We start from the raw sequence: 20,089 nt of genomic DNA, 5'->3' as shown, positions 1-20,089 counted from the left end.
TTCAATTCGGCTTAAATTTTACTACCTAAAACTATGTTAGGTACTGAAACGTATGCTAATCCTGGACGGTCTCCGTACCTACTAAGAAGTAAATTTATTTTTGAAAATCCGACGGGGAATAAGGAAACACTGAAGGAATCTTCCTTGCACTCTAAATCTTTTTCGAAAAAAAGTTTGAAGTGAGCCTTTTGATTTTATCCCTGACGACTTTATATATTTTTTCATTTATGCCCATGAAGCATAATTCTACTTTCGGTACAACAATAAAAAACACAATTTAGTCATTTATTCGTAAAATAAAATAAGTAAATCAGGTACGAAAATAGGTTTTGTTTAATTAAATTTTCAATGAAGTGAATTATACGGGAACTTCAAGGTTTTTACGTATACGAAAAGCGGAAGGTCTACAGTTGTAAAAATGATTTTCATGGGTATTTTTATCTGGTCGTCCTTTCCGACTTGGCAGAGTGGATGCAACAAGCCATGCATGTACATAATCAAATGAATTTTGATGATAAGGGGCCCTTACCGTCCCAAATAACTGACACATTGACGGCATATAATGTGAGGGCGGCCATGTGGAATACATAACTTCAGATTCTATGTCTGTCGTTATAGAAGACAGCGATCTATTATCAGAATCTTCTGGATAACTAGTAGAAGGACTTATAGGGTCTAAATCCAGAGGATGATCCATTAAGGTCCCGACATAGACTCTTGGATCTAGTCTTTGAAAAGCATCAGGACAGTTGAGCCTATGACCAACTGAGTGACCTGCTTCATCAAATATTTTACAGTGACATCTTGTTTTTTTCTGCTCCAACATATAATTTATAGTTGGTCGATAAGGTGGTATGCGTGTAATTCTTGCATGTTTTACACTTGATAGGCTACCTGTGAATGTGCTCGGATCTCTGTAAACACTTTCAGTTCGATTTACTGTATTAATGATATGACGATGAGACAGGTCACGAAATTGACTAATTGAACGAGGTGCAATATAGGTCGGCAAGTCATCCTCTGGTATAAAAGAAGAACCACACATATTAGGGTCTATAGTGTTTGTATTTCTACTATTTGACGAACTATTATAAACGCTGTCATAATCACAGAAAGAATGAGTTGGGATTTCTGAATAGGGTGTTTTTTCTTCTTTTACGACTGATATTTCATAAGCAGCACAATCTTCCGGTTTCATCCAGCATTCTGGAGTTGTTAATGCAAGGCTCAATAGACCAAAGGCAAAAGTGCCAGCACAACTTGCCACTGTAGCTAATCGTACTACGGGATTATTCCGTCGTGCCCAATGAAACCAAAGGGATAACATAAAAGCATTTTCAGACCCAACGATTGCATAGTAAATGGCAATATTTAACACTTTCACTGTAGCTTCTTGTTCGAGAATATTGAGAAATGAACCACTGTCTATTAATTTCGGTGACCAATTAAATATTAACAACAGAGCCTGCAGTGCCCTTTTAGTCAATTTTTGACCTTTGGTCATTTCGAAAGCGTCCTCGTTTCTAAGTAACCATATAAAAATCCCAAGCCAGTGTAAACCAATCACTGCAAATATCCAGTATCCAAGTTCAGATGTGAAAACACCAAATGATAAAACACGGCACCATAAAAAACACACTGTCCTGAAGCCGTAGTTAATATAGGGGGGAATAATAGATATCTCTTTCTTTGGTTCGGAGCTACTGGTGCTGCCCTGAGCACTAAGATATAAAGGATCCTCAATGTCAGATATTATATCAGAGGCGATAACGACAGTTACACTCACTGAAGCTAGCTGTATCCCTGCTACAACTGCAGGTAATAATATAGCTTCCGTGGTCCATGGACTTCCGTACAATAAAAATATTTGGACTAAGACCGACGGTAAAGTTTGTAAATGAGACTGAACATATCTCAAAATAGCAAATTCTCTGACATCAGTCCGATCATAGAAGAAAGCTAATTTTAGAAATCGCCACGCTATACCACAAAGCAGCAAGTGTAGAATGTAGCAAATGCACTTTCCAAACCATCTACCACTGAAGTCGAGACTGCTATGGACATAGATGATGCTAGCTACGTTGACGAGGATGGATGAGGTTATTAAAATTGACAGAACAACTGCTGCCCACTCTAAGCGCTGCCAGTAGTGGTAGGCCACACAAACTTGGAGGGCTGTTTCGAGCGCCACAGAGCAGAATAGTGCTGCTGCTTGAAGCCTTCGGCTTACTCCTTCGGAGAATATTGGAGTCAATGAAGTTTCCATAGCGAACCATACCACCTGAAACAAAATCTAGAATAAGAGCATGTACAGGGTGAAAATTACTAAAAAAAAAAGACTCAAAGATTAGCACGAGTTTGTATTTTGTATGAGATAGAAATAAGTGTAAACGAAAATTCAATCAGAAACATTATGAGAACCGTTTTCGTTCTAACTGACTGTTTCCACGGTTCAACCATTGTTTGTTTTTAAGAATAAATTTTTCGTAGAAAATGATGGATATCATTACAAATAGTTTTCTACGTGGTTATTTAATTCTCACTCTAAGTCAAGATCTAAGAATTTCTGATATCAATTTGGCAAGCATATTCATGTTGACTTATTTGCTTTATTATCTCTCTTCCCTCTCCCACTCCCCCTTTCTCTCTCTACAAAGTTGGGTTATATTAAAAATCACAGATAAACGAAACATTTAAATACAGCTCCTTTTTTTAAAGAAATTTAGCAAGTATGTTAGCATCCATAAGATGAATATTTACGATGAACTGTTCCATACATATTAACCAAGTCAGATGTCTCCGGTCGACAATTTAAGATTTTCCTTGACTACCGGATGTAGAACTTATGTAAACATGTTTTACCTGTGAATTGGCTGAGATCACCTTTTACCCTGACAATTATTAGTATCATCAAGCGTTAAGACAAACCCAGCAACTACTTGCACACACACACACACGGGTGCCACAGAAAACTAAAATATGAAGCATCAGAGCATTTACTTTATTCCATAGACATTCCATTACATATTGAGATAAGGGTGCCGGTGCTCCATAACTTCACGATGCTCGTGTTGCAAACTTAATGATTTTAACCTGAGCCTATTTCGCTTGATTACTATCCTTTGGTAACCATATTTGTAAAGCTAAATCTAAAACGAAATCCAGAACATGAGCCTTTATACTGTGGATCATATAAGGCTGGAGGTTTGTGTTCCCTCTCAAACAAGCTATTTTGCGACAAGCTAACAACCGTAGTATGCACTGAAAGGACAATATACTTATATTACTAAATTAATCAGTTTAAGATTTATCCATTCACCCAGCCAGAATTATGGTACCGTTAAGAAAAAAATTCTTAAAGAGCGATCTAAACTTCCTTAAAAAAAGGTAAATCCATGTTTTCGCATGTTTCTGACGTATTTTCAACGTATACCTCAATATAAAAAAAATAATAATAAAAGCAAATTTCAAACATCAGCTATCAAGTGATGACAAAATTGTCTTTTTATACTGAAACATTATAACCAGGGGCGTAGCTCTAGAATTAGTATTGGGGGCTGGGGAGGGGGGCAAAAGGGGTTCATATTCGCATAGTCAAGGAGCATTGGCTATATAAAAAAAATTTCTCAAAATTATTCCCCCCTTCCGGAAAGAAGCCCCTGATTATAACCGTATGACTGCGGAAAAAAGCCATATCAAAGCTTGGTACAAGGAACATCAACCTTAACGCCATGCACAGCTACTATGCGTGAATAAGCGTTAACAGTTCGCTTGATCCGATAGTTCCATTTTCCGTGCAACTCTGCCACCGCAGATATCGGGCTTTGACTAGATTTTGAATTGGAAGCACCGTTGTCGTAACAACTCCTGCTTTATCAACTGGTAATACATATGTAGATATTTATTCATCCTTCTTTGATTCGTTATCATTTTCCTGTTCACTCGTAACTTCAAACACTCGAAACGCGTTAATTGCAGTAATTGCCTTAGGATTGTGGAGGGACAATAATGCGCGCTTCAGGTCTTCACGCACAATCCTTCTTTAATTATCTTTATTTAATTCATTGAGACTGAAACTGATTTTGTTTCTTCTATGAAACTTATCCTTCTTTAATTCGTTATCATTTTCCTGTTCACTTGTAACTTCAAACGCTCGAAACGCGTTAATTGCAATGATTGCGTTATGATTGTTTAGGGACAATAACGCGCGCTTCAAGTCTTCACGTAAAGTCCTTCTTTAATTATATTTGTTTAATTCATTAAGATAAAAACTGATTTTTTTCTATTAAACTTATCCTTTAATTCGTTATCATTTTCCTGTTCACTCGTAACTTCAAACGCTCGAAACGCGTTAATTGCAATGATTGCGTTATGATTGCGAAGGGCCGATTATGTGTGCTTCAAGTCTTTACTTAGGGTCTACTAAAAATAAGAATATACTGCAGATAGTGTCAATGAGCCGTGAAAACATCTTTATTAGCATCATTGGCCGTGCCATTTTTGCATATTAATTTATTGCACATTCTGAACATAATTGGCTACTTTCAGATAAAAGCTTAACACTATAAACGGTTTAGTTCAACTTTTGAGAGACATATGAAATCCCAATCGTTAGATTTGTATCATATAAAAAGGGTAGACACACTTGGATGAAATGACTATCTAAAAATGAAATAAAATGAGACCAGATAAGAATGCAATTTTACGGGTGGTCAACCAACGGTCCTAAAAGCTCGTTTACGTCATTTTAAATCTTGTAAAGAGAATTCTGAAAATTTATTTAGATTTTCAGAATAGCAGTGTACATTAAGATTAAAAAATTTGCTTAGATTGATTCTTTTGTCATTCATTACTTGCTACTGTTAGACGTTATTTAATGCCCCATTAGTATGCCAAGAGATTTATTTATTCCGTTGGATCACCACATGTCCCAGTCGGCAATTCTTAAACTTCAGGTATGGTGAACAATAAAAGCTGATTCTAAATTTGGAAATTAAAAGGCAGAGTCATATTTAAACGCCATCTCTTCTATAGCTTCTTTTTTAGGATCTGGATGATTAAAAAATTCCCTCTAAGTTGTGTCAGTGCAGGATTTATCAAACCAAAGGGAAAATGCATTGACGCCGGCAAAGGGAAAATCCGGGACCAATATCCCTAGGACAATGAAATATGGCTTAAAATGCATAAAATAGAAAACTGAGGAACATTCTCATTTAAATCTTGTTTAAAACGAAGCTCTTGGGAGCACTTGCCCCTCCCCCTCTCTCCGGGAAACTTCCTGTTGTTGCTTCTGGGCAAATGGTATTTATATGCGTAATTTTGAAAATAAATGTGCCCGCTCAACCGTAAAGGTTTCACTGCAATCTAAATTAAAACAAAATGTAATTACGAGGGTTCTTTGTCAGCCTCGAAAAAAAGTCAGAGAACTCAAATCAAAATCCAAACCTCTGTACACCAAAAATATATTGGTCAGTTCAGTTTCTAGTATCTTTCACATCCTAATTTACATATCTTGTTAGTAAGAGTATCATCTTTTGGAACAATTGTTTACGTTTATTATCTTACTTATGCTCTTATGTATACCTTAATTTAATTTTTTTTGGAGGGAGGATTTCTCTCGTATATAGCCTAAAAAATAATGTGGCTTTGGTGCCCCTTTTTCCATCGCCTAGATTTCTTGCTTTCTCTCGATTCTCCGTTTCCTTCCTGATTTGGCACTGAATTATATCACTTAACAAACGAACAGTCTAGCTTTCTATTTTTCATTTCTTAAATGGATTTTACCAGTAGGTTAAACGTATTTCATTACTGCTATTATGAGGTTTAGACTTTGGAATTCCAGTTGCGTTTCAATTTTTCGATTAGTTTTATAAGAAATTGGCTGCAAAGTTTAGGCTTTTGATTACCAAAAAAAAAACAATTTGTCTTTGGGCCATTTACGTCTAGTTCCTAGCCGCTTTCCATTCGTATTTTGTTTTTTGCTCATCGACCTTGCTCATCTCCGTACCTTCCATAAAAACCGTCTTGATGACACTAAACGAAGTTGTAATTTTTCACTAAAACTTAGTTTTTAGGTCTCATACGATTTCTGACATTCACGGTAACGTATACACTCATGAAAATTTATTGCAGAAATAAGACAAATCACAGCGCCATAAAGGGATGGTGGTCAGGGTACTGCACTATTGATTAGTTTCCTAATAACATATGAAGGCATAACAAAGGTATAAAAATCGTTAATGCGCACGAGCGAAGGCAGATTTAAGAAGAAAAGTGCGAGACACGTTTTGTACTTTTTTTTTTTTTTTTTTTTTTTTTTTTTTTTTTTTTTTTTTTTTTTAATTAATGGAGAAGGTAGGAACGCTCATTACAGTATAGCACAGGCTGCTATGGCATACAGGCTATACTTGGTCCTAAGAGACGATCAGGGGAAATAAAAAAATCTTTGATGGTTTTAAAGTGCAGTTATTATAGGGGAATTGAAGCCAAGTGTCTATGCGCTAGAAGTTGTTTATCAGACAACAACAAAGAAATTGGGGGTTGGAGGCTCCCAAGTCAGTGGCGTAATTTTGTCAAAATCCTGATGGGGAAGGGAAGCCGGAGAGAATTTTCCCAAACAAAGCGATGTACTTTCCCATGCAAAGATATACTAAAAAAACTGACCCTTTTATAAACGTTAGCTACACCATTTGAAGACAGCAAACACTCTTCAAAACCAGTAAATTAACATGAGCATAAATTGAAATAAACTATTCAATTTTATCACTGCTTTGGCATATCGCTACTGAGATTAGCATTTGTTTTACAATGCAATTTAGCTGACTAAGGGTGACAAACGTAATGAGAATAATGTCACGTAATCCAGCCTAATCTCAAAAACAGATACTAGAACAAATAATACTTTTGGTTGAACATAACTTGACTGACAAAACTTTACTTTGGTCAAACTTAATATATATATATATATATATATATATATATATATATATATATATATATATATATATATATATATATATATATATATATATATATATATATATATATATATATATATATATATATATATATATATATATATATATATATAGTTAAGTTTGAACTGAAGACTGCTATGTCACAGTTACCTGGCCAGGCACGTAATCAAGGAAGGAGGTGGTTCAACTTTTAAGGTAGGGAATATATTCACCAAGACATACTGATAAGCACTGTGTGAACCTAAGTGAAGCCACTTTTTTCAGCTGCACGCTGCAATTTTACTTCGCTAGTCCTTTTCTTCAGCCGAAGAGACGATATTGGTTTTTGATTAAATAAAAAACAAGTTCTTTTCAACTGAAAGTAAAGAGAGACATTAAAACTTAAAACGAACAAAAACTATTCTGTATATTTAAGGGGCTTTTCCATCCTCAACTCCTCACTCTTTACGCTAAAGTTTGACTCTTTGTCACAACTCTACTTTTTAAAACAATAAAAACCTTAGCATAAAGAGCGAGGCGTTAAGGAGGGGGTAGCCCCTTAAATATACAGATCTGTTCATTTCAAGTTTTAATGTCACTCCTTGCTTTCAATTAAAAAAAACTAATAAGTTTTTTAAACAATTTCTGAATATTATAGAATTTTTATTCAATTTATGAACGTTTTTTACCTAATACAGGTTCAAATTTGGCTCACCATAAATGAATAATTAAAACAAAATTTCCATATTAATTCTTGCAGATTTATTCCGCACATGAAGGGTTACCTCCTCTTCAATGCCATGCTCTTTACGATAAAACCGTTAGAACTTTTAAAAAAGCTTCCTATTCTAATTAAGAGGTCCCCGTGTTTCAGTAGACTCTCTTAAAAAATTGGGAAAAATAGTCAAATCTTAGCGTAAGGAGCAAGTTATTGAGGAGGGAGCAACCCTTCATAAATGGAATAATTTTCTGTTCGTTTTTTAAATAATACCGGTAAATTTGGCTCACCTTCTATGAAATACACCCCTCCCCCTCACGGAAAACACCTCTGTAGAAATTTCATCCAACGTAAAGTCCACCCCACTTGTCAAATTCCCTCCAGGCAAGTCCATCCTCACTGAGAATCCCCCTCTCTGTAAAATTGCTTGCGAACTATTCAGTCTGAACATTTCTCTTTAGCATTCTTTCATTCGAATCTCTCTAATCTCTCTTTAATCTCTAATCAGTTTCTCAATCACTCCAGAAATGCCCCCTTCCGTGGAAATTTTTTCCTGGAAATCAAGCCACGTAGACAAAAAGCCTCTGGATAATTCACCCGGAACATCTCCACATGAAAAATTTGACAAAGAGAATATAAGACAATTAAAAAGAATTTCGTATAGTAATTCTGTTAAAACCCCCCAGTGTAACATTTCCCCTGGAAAATTCACCCCCGAGAAATTTCCCTCCACAAGGAAGATTCTCCCTATAGAAAACCACCAAAAGCACAACCCCGCCCCCCCCCCAAAAAAAAAAATACCTGGATACTTCACAATAACAAATACTATACGTAAACAATGGGCGAATTTCATAACATACATGCCTCTCACCACAGACTGCAGGGGGCTACTTTACACCTAAAGACACAATTATTCGATCTTTCAGCTATACTAAACAAAATGGCTATTTTGAAATTTTGATCAGATACTTTTTTGGAAAAAATAGGCATGGGAGGGGCACAGTTGCTCCCCATCTTTTTGGTCTGTTAAAAAGGGCACAATTTTTTTTTAACTTCCGTTCGAATGCATCCTCTTTCGATCTTCTAGGACCGTTATTTCGATACAATCACCCCTGGAATTTTTTTTTTAAACAAACACGCATCTATGGTCTGTCTTCTGGCAAAAATAGCGAAATTCCACATTGTTTAGGTGCTTGAAACTTCTACAGTATGGTTCCCTGGTACGCTGAATCTAATTGTGTGATCTTCGTTAAGATTCCTTTAATTTTAGGAGGGGTTTCCCCTTATTTCAAAAATCAGGCAAACATTTTCAGGCTCGTAACTTTTGATGGATAACACTAAACTTAATGAATTTTACATATTTAGAATCAACATAATAAGCTGATTCTTTCGATGGATCTGTTGATATTAAAATTGGGTCTTTTAGAGTATCGGTTACTATTGAACCGAGTCGTTCCTTATTTACAGTTTGCTATCACGAACTGTTTGATGACCTAGTTCTTACATAATGGAAAAGAGAGACAATAAAAATAAAAACACTATATATTCAGATTTGCCAATAAATAGACATGAAGTAAAAATCCAAATATAAATTAAATTATAATCGTATTTTGAAAGATGAACCTATTAGTTTATCGATAAAAGTTTCACTTATTTTAATATTAGGTGAATCAATTAAGAACCAAGGTGAAAAATTAAGCTGTAATAAATGCAACTCATATGATTATTTCGTTACTTACTTTCCTTGATCGTTACTTGTTAAATCGATGTTTGATTTTAGTCACGACCTGGGTTGGAGAGGACTTCCTCAATATATACAATGTGTTTTTTCCTTTGTCTTGTTTTTCTTCGAAAATGCCTTTATTTTTAACGAATCTTTTTACATTTTTGATTGCTTCCTCTATACTTCAGATTACTTCATATACTTTACTTTACTATATACTTTACTTCACTATATTACTTATTACTATATATTACTATATTACTTTACTATATTACTATTTACTTCATATACTTTTACTTATATACTTTACTATACTTTCTATACTTCAGATTATTAACTTCACACTGTTTTCAGTTGGACTGAAAATACGTTGTTGTTTACACGGTCAATAAATTCACCATAAATTTCTTCTTCGATGAGTTCAACGGGCCTAAAATATTTTCCAATTTTGTGATTTTCATAGATTTATCCTCAATCAAATTCTGAAACTAAGATATATTTGCATAGGTAAGCTTCAAGACCTGGCTTTTGACAAACTTAACGGGTTCTGAGTACAGAAAAAAACAGAAAGTCGGCTATCCCCATCAAATTAAACGGACGATACCAACGTTTTTTATATTTTCTAAAAATAGAGCTTAATGAAGCAAGCATTGGATATTTTATGAATAAACAAAAAAACACTCCATTTGAGTAGACTCGAAACCATGGAAAGGGGGATAAACCCCGAATAATTCTAATAAAACACATAATATATATATATATATATATATATATCTATCTATCTATATATATAAAAATAAGTTGTCTGTCTGTGGATGTGTGGATGGGTCAGGTGACGTCACCTGAAAAAACTGGATCAGGTGACGTCAAAACTGAAAAAACTAAAAAAAGGCAAAAACTACAAAAAAAACTAAAAACTAATAAAAAAAATAAAAAAGCTAAAAAACTAAAAAAACTATAAAGGTAAAAACCAATAAAAAACTAAAAAAAAAACTGAAAAAACTAAAAAAAGGCAAAAACTACAAAAAAAACTAAAAACTAATAAAAAAAGTAAAAAAGCTAAAAAACTAAAAAAACTAAAAAAACTAAAAAAAGGTAAAAAACTAAAAAAAATAAAAAAAAAAAAAAAAACTAAAAAAAGGAAAAAACTGAAAAATAAGCTAAAATAAAGGTAAAAACCAATAAAAAACTAAAAAGAAAAAAAGGAAAAAACTAATAAATGACGACACTCAAAGAGAAAGCGACCAGGACAAAAGGAATGTTCGATTAGCAATCAACAAAGCACCGGGACACAGGGAGTATAAATGACGACCAGGACATAAGTAAAAAAAAAAAAACTATCTATATATATAAAAATAAGTTGTCAAACTAAAAAAAGGCAAAAACTACAAAAAAAACTAAAAACTAATAAAAAAGCTAAAAAACTAAAAAAACTAAAAAAAAGGCAAAAACTACAAAAAAAACTAAAAACTAATAAAAAAATAAAAAAGCTAAAAAACTAAAAAAACTAAAAAAACTAAAAAAAGGTAAAAAACTAAAAAAACTAAAAACTAAAAAAAACTAAAAAAAAGGAAAAAACTGAAAAATAAGCTAAAATAAAGGTAAAAACCAATAAAAAACTAAAAAAAAAACTGAAAAAACTAAAAAAAGGCAAAAACTACAAAAAAACTAAAAACTAATAAAAAAAGTAAAAAAGCTAAAAAACTAAAAAAACTAAAAAAACTAAAAAAACTAAAAAAAGGTAAAAAACTAAAAAAAATAAAAAATAAAAAAAAACTAAAAAAAAAAGGAAAAAACTGAAAAATAAGCTAACATAAAGGTAAAAACCAATAAAAACTAAAAAGAAAAAAAGGAAAAAACTAAAAAAAATTTTCATCTAAAAAACTAAAAAAAACTAAAAAAGGTAAAAACTAAAAGAACTAAAAAAGAAAAAAATAAATGACGACACTCAAAGAGAAAGCGACCAGGACAAAAGGAATGTTCGATTAGCAATCAACAAAGCACCGGGACATAGGGAGTATAAATGACGACCAGGACATAAGTAAAAAAAAAATTAACAAAACTAAAAAGAAGGTAAAAACTACAAAAAAACTAAAAAGAAAAAAAAACTAAAAACTAATAAAAAAACTAAAAAATCTAAAAATCTAAATAAACTAAAAAAGAAAAAAAAAGGAAAAAAATAAAGGAGAAAAACAAAACTAAAAAACGAATGTATATACAGACCGGTACACCGGGATACAAATGACGACCGGGACACAGGGAATATAAATGACGACCGGGACACAGGGACACAACTACAACGGGGACACCGGGGGAAACAGGGGGATATAAATGACGACCGGGACAAAAAAACTAAAAAGAAAAAAAAACTAAAAACTAATAAAAAAACTAAAAAATCTAAAAATCTAAATCTAAATAAGCTAAAAAAGAAAAAAAAAGGAAAAAAATAAAGGAGAAAAACAAAACTAAAAAACGAATGTATATACAGACCGGGACACCGGGATACAAATGACGACCGGGACACAGGGAATATAAATGACGACCGGGACACAGGGACACAACTACAACGGGGACACCGGAGGAAACAGGGGGATGTAAATGACGACCGGGACACCGGGACAGGGAATGGTCGATTAGCAATCACCATCAACAAAGCTCAAGGGCAATCATTAGAATCATGAGGTATAGATCTGAATACAGATTGTTTTCCCATGGACCATTATATGTTGCATGTTCAAGAGTCGGTAAACCTGACAATCTATTTATATGCAAAGACAATGGGACAGCAAAGAATGTTGTATATTCGCAAGTTTTACGTAGTTAAAACCATATATATATATATCTATCTATATTCACAGGTGGGACATAGGGACACAACTACAATGGCGCGTAACTATTATGGCGCGTAACGACTTACGCGCGCGGGGGGGCTTGGGGGGGGGCGCGAAGCGCCCCCACCAACTAGGTGTTGGGGTGGCGCGAAGCGCCACCCCAACAGCTAGTATATATATATATATATAAATATATATATATATATATATATATATATATATATATATATATATATATATATATATATATATATATATATATATATATGCAACCAAATTACATTTGAGAAAAACTGAAATATTGTATACTGTTCAAGCAACTAAATATTGCAGATAGGGCACTATACAGGATTTTTTTATGGGGGGGGGGTTACAAAAGGATTTTTTTTCCAGGGGGTTTTCCAAAAAAGAAAAACTTCAAAAAACACATAAAAAATTTGTTTATATTCATTTTTATAAGGTTTTAACGAGTTGGAAAAACATTTCGGTAGGGGGGAGGATGAAATCCCCTTACCTCCTTCCCCTTGGATACGCCTTGGTTGCGTTAAGTAGCTTCATAAAATGTTATGCGCTAAAATGGACAAATTCTTGTAGAAGTCTTTTGTAGACAAAAGTATTGCCTAGGTATGGTTTTGTTTCCTCCCGTTTTTCTGTTTCAAACTTGGAAGAAGATCTTGAATACACGTTTGACTACAACCCTTATACTAGAAAACTCAAAGAATACTGACTGATACAGCCAGCAGCAAGATTTGAGGTATTGGGTGTAAGAGAAATGACAAAGATAGATACTGTTAGCCTAAGCAGTGTCAAAATAATAGTTTTTTCCTTTTTGGACCCCTTCCCCCACCTTAATGTTTTGAATTCCCTCTTGGCCTTCGGCTGGATACGTCTAAACTTTGAGCCATTTTGGCATGCTATTTTGGTATTGTTTGCTATACAAGCAAATGTCTATCAAAAGGATGTCTAAATGAGCCACATTTTGCAGATGTTTGGTAACACCCAAACTTCTAAAAACTATGTTTCACAAACTTACTTTTCAAATAAAACAAGGGACAAAAAGGAAAGTGACCTGCTGAGAGGGATCCTTAGTAACTAATTAAATCTGACAATAATATAGTAGAGAATAGAAAGGTATCTGCTTCAACATAGCAACTCGCGTGCGTCTAATAAATACTGACTGTCTCTTTCAAGTGGGGGATAAAAAATTGTTGCTCGGACCAAGATACGTTAGCAAAACTCAACAGTGCGAAATCAACCCCTGTTATGTGTATTTCCCTTTTACAGCTACATGAATCCTTTTCAGCGCTTAGGGACAAAAGAAAAATTGGGAGCTTCTTCCAATCTTCTGTTTTTACGTGTTTGAGTCAGAAATGTATTCTGGAAGGAAATGTTTAGAGGACAAGGTTCAAATTTTAAGTCTGCTTATATTATTTTTTCATTTTATCATAAAACTCTCCCATTTTGACTATTTTCAAATCCCCCATCCCCAGGGCTATATCCAGGACTTATGTTCGGGCACAACAAAAGAGGTAAAAAAGGTAAAAAGGTAAAGGATACGGCATTAGACTTCACAGTCCGTACCGGCGGTGCTGATCTCTGTTTCTTGGCCCTTTAGCCAGGAAGTGCAATGGGGGGTTGGGGGCCAGCCATCCTGTGCTTTCGCACACCCTTCCTGTTTACCTTCCCCAGATTTCTCCAGGTACCCATTTAGAGCTGGGTCGACTCTGGCTAAGCTTACAGAGTCACGCCACTGACCCCCGTCCCAAACTGAAGAATTGGGTACACTGGGATTCGAACCCGCGTCCTCTCAGACAAGGGATCCCGAATCCAGCGCACCAACCCACTCGGCCATGGGTTGGCCGAGTGGGCCTTCTTCTCTCAACAAAAGAGAGAAGATGAGAGTTTACAATAAGGGGACTTGGTCAAACGGTCTCAAATAAGATTTCTTTTTACCGACAAATTTAAAAAAAAATTAATGAGTCGGAAAACTATTTTGTATTTTTTTTTTAAGAGAGTGGGGTTTTTATTTGTATTTTATGACAATTTATGATTTGACGAATCATTTGAGAGGGAGGAGAGTTTAAACCGGATAAGCACTACCCCTTGATATAGTTCTGTCATCCTCAATTCATGACCCTAAAAAAAAAAAAAAAAAAAAAAAAAAAAAAAAAAAAAAAAAAAAAAAAAAAGTGTGACTGTTTTTGAGAATAATGCACGTATTTGTGCTTATTTTACCATAAGTATTCAGATTATTTTCTAAATATAATTTGGGCTTCATTGGCTTACATTGTTTTTGCCACATTATATTACAGAGTCTTACTTTTTCAATAAGTATGGCAATCTTATTGTTCAAAAGCTGTTTTAATTAAATTTGAGCTCCTACTAATACCGCAAGGATCTCATTATTCCTTAATAGGGTAGCCCTTTTTACAGCTATGTTGAGTTTGAAGCCAACTTCAACCTCGGTTGAGTTCTGGTCCAGGTCATCTTGGTCAGGCTATGTTGGGTTGTCATCTAGAGGACTTGTCATATTCACCTCCCGTTTTAGGTTTTTTTTTTTGTTTTTTTATTCTAGCGTATCACCAGGAATTTTATGATTTTCTTTTGGAGGAGGAGGGGGAACTTAGAGGCTGACTTTGGAAATAAACAAGAGAGAAGAGCAGCATGGGGACCAGTGGCTTCAAACAATTCCAGCTTTATTGCTTGAAATTTCTGATCAAGTGGCCTACTCGACTAGAGGATAGATAAACTATAAGGAAAAGAATCCTCAAGTTCTAAGGCTCTAAGACTCTGTGGCGGCATATAGTTGCAAAGTGAAAATAATGGCTCCTTTATATTCAAGGATCATTAAACTCGATTAGTACGTGTCTTTCACCTTGGCGACGAGTCATAATCTTTTGCGATAGGAGCCCTTTTGGTTCACTATGCTCAGCTTCATCGTCTTAAAGAATAAAAGCATTGATATTTGAAAACGGGTCAGCAATTTTTTCTATATTCATCAACTAGCATAGTTCTTTTGTTGTTTTTTCGTTAAAATCCTTTCATTGAACGATTTGAACAAGAAAACTACATAAATTTTGAAGAACGGCAATTCCCTTGGACAGTTCAAATCTTCAACAAAATTTTTTGTGTTGCTTGCAACATGTTTGGACTTTTTGGGGATATATTCTGGATTGACATAGCACAATTTTAAACCTTCTGTGACAAGTGGCGGTTCTGGGGTCTCCTTTGGCAGGGTCAAAATCTTGATACGTGCCCCAACCTGTCTCCCACAAAATTTGTCAGGCAAAAACTTTAACAAAATTATTTTCAATTTATAAATTAATTAATACTTATTTTCAATTTACTATTTAAAGTTTTGATTTATTAATTATTATTTTCATTTAACTTTTTAATTATTTTCAGTTGATCATTATTATTGTTTAATTTATAACCGTTAGATTATTTATTTGAAATTTTTGCGCCCAGGGCAAGTGACCCCTCTGTGTCCCCTAAAACTACCTCTGTCTTGGACACACTCTGACAATTAATTAGCGACTACCTGAAGAGGTAAATAAATATAGATAAAGCAAAGATGATACCTCTCCTTTTCATACCGCCACTGTTGCCAAAATAATTGCCAAAAAGTTTCTGTTGAGCTGCTTTCAAAGAGAGGATCGACAGGGCAACGTATGTTTAATAACACTTTGGTCCTCCTGGTGTACATTATCCTGTTGATTTTTCTTTGAGAGTAGCTTAGCAGATGTTTTTGGTTATTATCTCGGACGTGTAAAAATGTTAGATACGACCTTTTGGCACGACGGCAACGATATGCTGTGTTGCAACAATAACGCAAAAGCTGGACATTTTTTATTTTGCAATCTTTGACTTAAATCTTGTATCCTTGGTTGGAAGTCCTTTTGAGGCTTTTGCAATTTTGGCCCAAATGACTAATTAACTAGCCAATCTAGGGAGTAAATTCGCAAAGAAGCTGTATTCTTTGACGAAATTCTTTTCGCAGTTTCAAGAGAAGAAATTTTTAACCCCTTACCGAGTATCCGTGGGCCGAATGCCGAAGACTGCATGATGTCTTCGCGGTTCCTACAAGATCTTGTTGTTCAGACTGGGTTGCCTAAATCTTTGTTTACAACTTATACGGAACGCGTTTAAAATTCTAGCGGGTTATACATATAAAGCAATAATGAATGTAGGCTAATATAATTGACTCAGAATTGACTAGTTCCGAGATGTTCAACAGAATAATTTTGAGAAATTAGTTTCTTTGATTAATTACTAACATGCTGTACATCACTTTTATTATTATTGTTTTTTCTTAAGCTTCTGAATTGCTTGACTAATACTTGGATACTGTTCTTACATGTCGCATATAATAGCTAACCTAAAAAAAAGATCGTTTATTATTTCGTAAACCGAGGCTAAAATAAATTGGCAGTTTCCATTTTTGTCCAATAAAAGATGGTTGAATGAAAATCATCTTTTACGACAAAGTTATTTTGTTTGATAAATTATATGAGAAAAGACCTCTTAGGGAGTGTAAAATGTAAGTTAAAACACAAAAGAAAAAAATGATGTTGACTTCACATCATCCTGTTCTTTAATATGCTTTAATTCAGAAATTCAGGTAGATTGTGACAAGAAATGCTGTGTCAGCATGTTTTATTTAAAGAAAGAAAAGAAGAGAGGTCCCTGTCGTTATCCTAAGTGAAAAAATGAATTCTTTTGTGTTAATGTGTCATGACAAATGTGGTAGAAGAATTTTAGATTACATATCTATATACGTAAAATCAAGTGTGTCTAAGGTTTTGTGTATACAGATAATTGTACGAACAGAAAACAAAGCTGAACTAAAAAATTAGAAAGAGACATGAGAACTTTTATCTAGTAAATGAAGCTGGATTTACCAGTTTACGCCACTACCCTCTGCTCACCAGAACCTTTGGCTTCTTTCCATTCGCGACGGTAGTTGGTTTGGGACTACGACCCAGTGCACGATTGTTACAATGACGTCATATTTTTGGGTCTTGATTGTTTTTTTCAATTTACCTTAAATCACATTGTCCAGCGAAATATGGATTGAATCCTGTATAATCGCTGGTTAGTGATGACGATGGTCAGACGTCTCAACGGCATCCCATTCACTTCACCACGACTTCGAGGACCATTCTCCAGCAATGGCTCCTTTTAAAAGCAGCAGTGCTGGTGGTATTGACCGCTTCTTCGATGAGCGAATTCCACAAACTCACTATTCTGTTAGTGAAGTATTTGTTGCGTAGTCTAATGGCAGCTCTCTTCTGATATAGTTTCCGACTATGCCCCCTAGTTCTTGCAGTTTGGTCAACTTGGAATGACTTATTTAATGGAGAGTGAGAATTTAGGAGCGTATGCGTCATAATAATATCAACCTTTTACGTCTGTAGACAAGAGTGGGGAGTTTCAGTCTCTTCAGACGGATGAGTAGTTTAAGTATTTGTATCCGTCAATTAATTTCGTAGCCCATCTCTGAACTGATTCTAACTTCTGCTGGTCACCTTTGTTGAGGGGGCTAGCAACACACATGCCATACTCCAAAGTAGGCCTGACCAATGCCTTATATAATTTAGTCATTACCATAGGTGACCTACTAGTGATTGTTCTTTTTATAATGCCAAGGGCTTGGAGGGACTTTTATAACCTATGTTCTTTCTGACGGCTCCAAAATTATCCTGCATAAATTTTCGTATTTAAGTATTGATAAATTGAGCCAATTTCAGTGGAAGACAAAAATTGTACGCTTGGCGTAATGTTAGAGCTTGACAATAGTTTTTCAGGCCCTAATTGGGGATGTTGATAAATTTCTGAAAGTTTGTTCACCTGGATCAACAAACTTTCAAGTTCACGAAAAGCCAGTAAACCCTAATTTTATCAATTTTTTATAATTACACCTAAAGACGGTCCATTAGTTCCTAATTTGTGCTAAGCAATATTTAACAGATTTTAACAAGTTCATAAGCCAACTTTAACTTCTTGAACTTTTTCGCATGTTGACCAATGATTTGCTTGCGCAGGAACTGATGCCTTCGGCCGGGAAAGCAATGCATGTGTGGGGGAAACTCATCCGTCGCTTCCGTGTTTTCCCCCAGATTTCCCAGGTACCCTTTTAGAACTGGACCGACTCTGACTAAGTTTATACCATTGCCTAAGTGTCACACCATTCATTCCCTTTCCAAACCAGATAACCATATTAGAATATATTCTAAGCATAGAAATGTTTTTAGAAAAGATTATAGATATGAAATAATTGTAAAAACACAACTAAATTAGTATGGTAAAATAGCTTTCAACCATGTGGGATGTAACCAGGACAGAGGGCATTTGGGCGTATGCCCTAATACCAAAAACATAACTATTTGTACCATCTTTCCTTTAAGTTCCAATATTGTTCGTGCAGTCAATCTTTCCTGCAATTCCCCCACCCTCCTCCAATTTTGAGCCCCCAAATTACTTATATCTTAGGCAAAAAACATTAACAAATTCTGGAATGCTAAACTTTAAATCTTAGAAAAAAATCTGATCGCATTTGAAGTTCAGCAAAATCAGTTCCATTAAGAAACTTAATTTATTAGCAGTTTTTACACCAACCACCATACTTTCGCGAAAAATAAATTTACTATATTGTCAAAACAAGACATGAAGGAATTAATTTCACTTTCTAATTTAGGTTCAAGTCAGTATAAACAAAGTATAGAAAAAAATAAAGCGATGTTTAGTTGTTTTTCCTATCTATTCCTTTTTTGTAGACCAGTACATTGTAGATGCCACTATTATTAATATGGAGCAATAACAGATCTAGAAAGAACTTAATTTGGTGCAGGTGCAGATTAAGGTAATTACAGCAATCTTCAAAGTCAGAATCATGCAATCAAATCTTGTTTAATGGTACTAATAAGTGTAGACAGAAAATTTATTGAGCTGTTCGTATGTACTTATGCATGTATATTTCATTCTTGTAAGATAAAAAGGATTCACAAACACAAAAGTTAAGTCTGACTTGTGCTAATTCTTGTTCGTAGGTTAAAAGCTGATTTAAATGAAACTAAAGAACTTAAATTTGGTAAGAAACAATTCTGATTGCGTGTTTCCAACAATTAAATCAACTTTGTTTTAATGCCCCATCAAATGTTTTTGTTTTCCCACTTCAATGCATGTCAAATGCCAACCTTAAAAAGATTAACATTGTTTGGCATTCATAAATTTTTTTTTATTCCCTTTTCTGATATCATCTTTTCAGTTTTTCTTACGAAAGCACGAATCTAACTAAACTAAGCATTCTCAAGAGCCATACTGAATTCAAATATTGTCGTGCAAACACCAAAGGGTGTGACTGACATTCTCATTATTTTACATAAGAGCGAGTCGTTGTCAAGTTTCAATAAATCGTGTACAATATGTGGCGCACATAAAGCGCAACAGAAGTGTGCCACACGTGACGCAAAGGCGTAAAACATGGCAGAAGTGTGTTTATGAAGGGTCGAATGTGCCTCATAAAGAAGAACAAGCCATGTCCCACGATATAGGACCGCACGAGATGGCGGAAGTGAGCAACCCCTCCGTGCAAGAAGAAATTATGCTTCAAGATTTTCATGGGATCATAAAAAAAATAAAAAGAAGAACAACAAATATAACATGTAGCTTACATTATCAGGTACTCTATGAAAAATTAGCTTTTTCCAAATGAAAGTAAAGATCAATCTTAAAGATTGAAAAGGGCAAAAGTTATAATATAAATGATGGGGTGCCGTCCTTTCCTCAACCCCACATTCTTTATGCTAAACTTCTATTAAATGCTTTACTAGAAGCGTTTTCGAAGGCAAAAAAATTGGTC

General features: G+C 34.5%; 1 protein-coding gene across 3 annotated transcripts in view; it reads right to left on the bottom strand.

The window, feature by feature from the left end:
- Nucleotides 1-271: 271 nt before the first annotated feature.
- Nucleotides 272-20,089, bottom strand: part of LOC136028199 (uncharacterized) — a 36,221-nt gene continuing 16,403 nt past the window's right edge. Inside the window, exons 1-2 of one of the 3 annotated variants that reach the window (XM_065705915.1) lie at nucleotides 6,664-6,839; nucleotides 272-2,281 (exon numbers count right to left, since the gene is read on the bottom strand). In XM_065705915.1, the coding sequence (XP_065561987.1) occupies nucleotides 359-2,266 (1,908 nt within the window). In that variant the 5' untranslated portion in view covers nucleotides 2,267-2,281; nucleotides 6,664-6,839 and the 3' untranslated portion in view covers nucleotides 272-358. The other 2 variants (XM_065705916.1, XM_065705914.1) reach the window with 2 other exon arrangements.

The sequence above is a fragment of the Artemia franciscana genome, chromosome 6, assembly GCF_032884065.1.
Source record: "Artemia franciscana chromosome 6, ASM3288406v1, whole genome shotgun sequence".
In the NCBI taxonomy this organism is placed as follows: domain Eukaryota; kingdom Metazoa; phylum Arthropoda; class Branchiopoda; order Anostraca; family Artemiidae; genus Artemia; species Artemia franciscana.
Note: the sequence above shows the minus strand (reverse complement) of the source record. Positions and strands in the feature narration are given on the sequence as shown.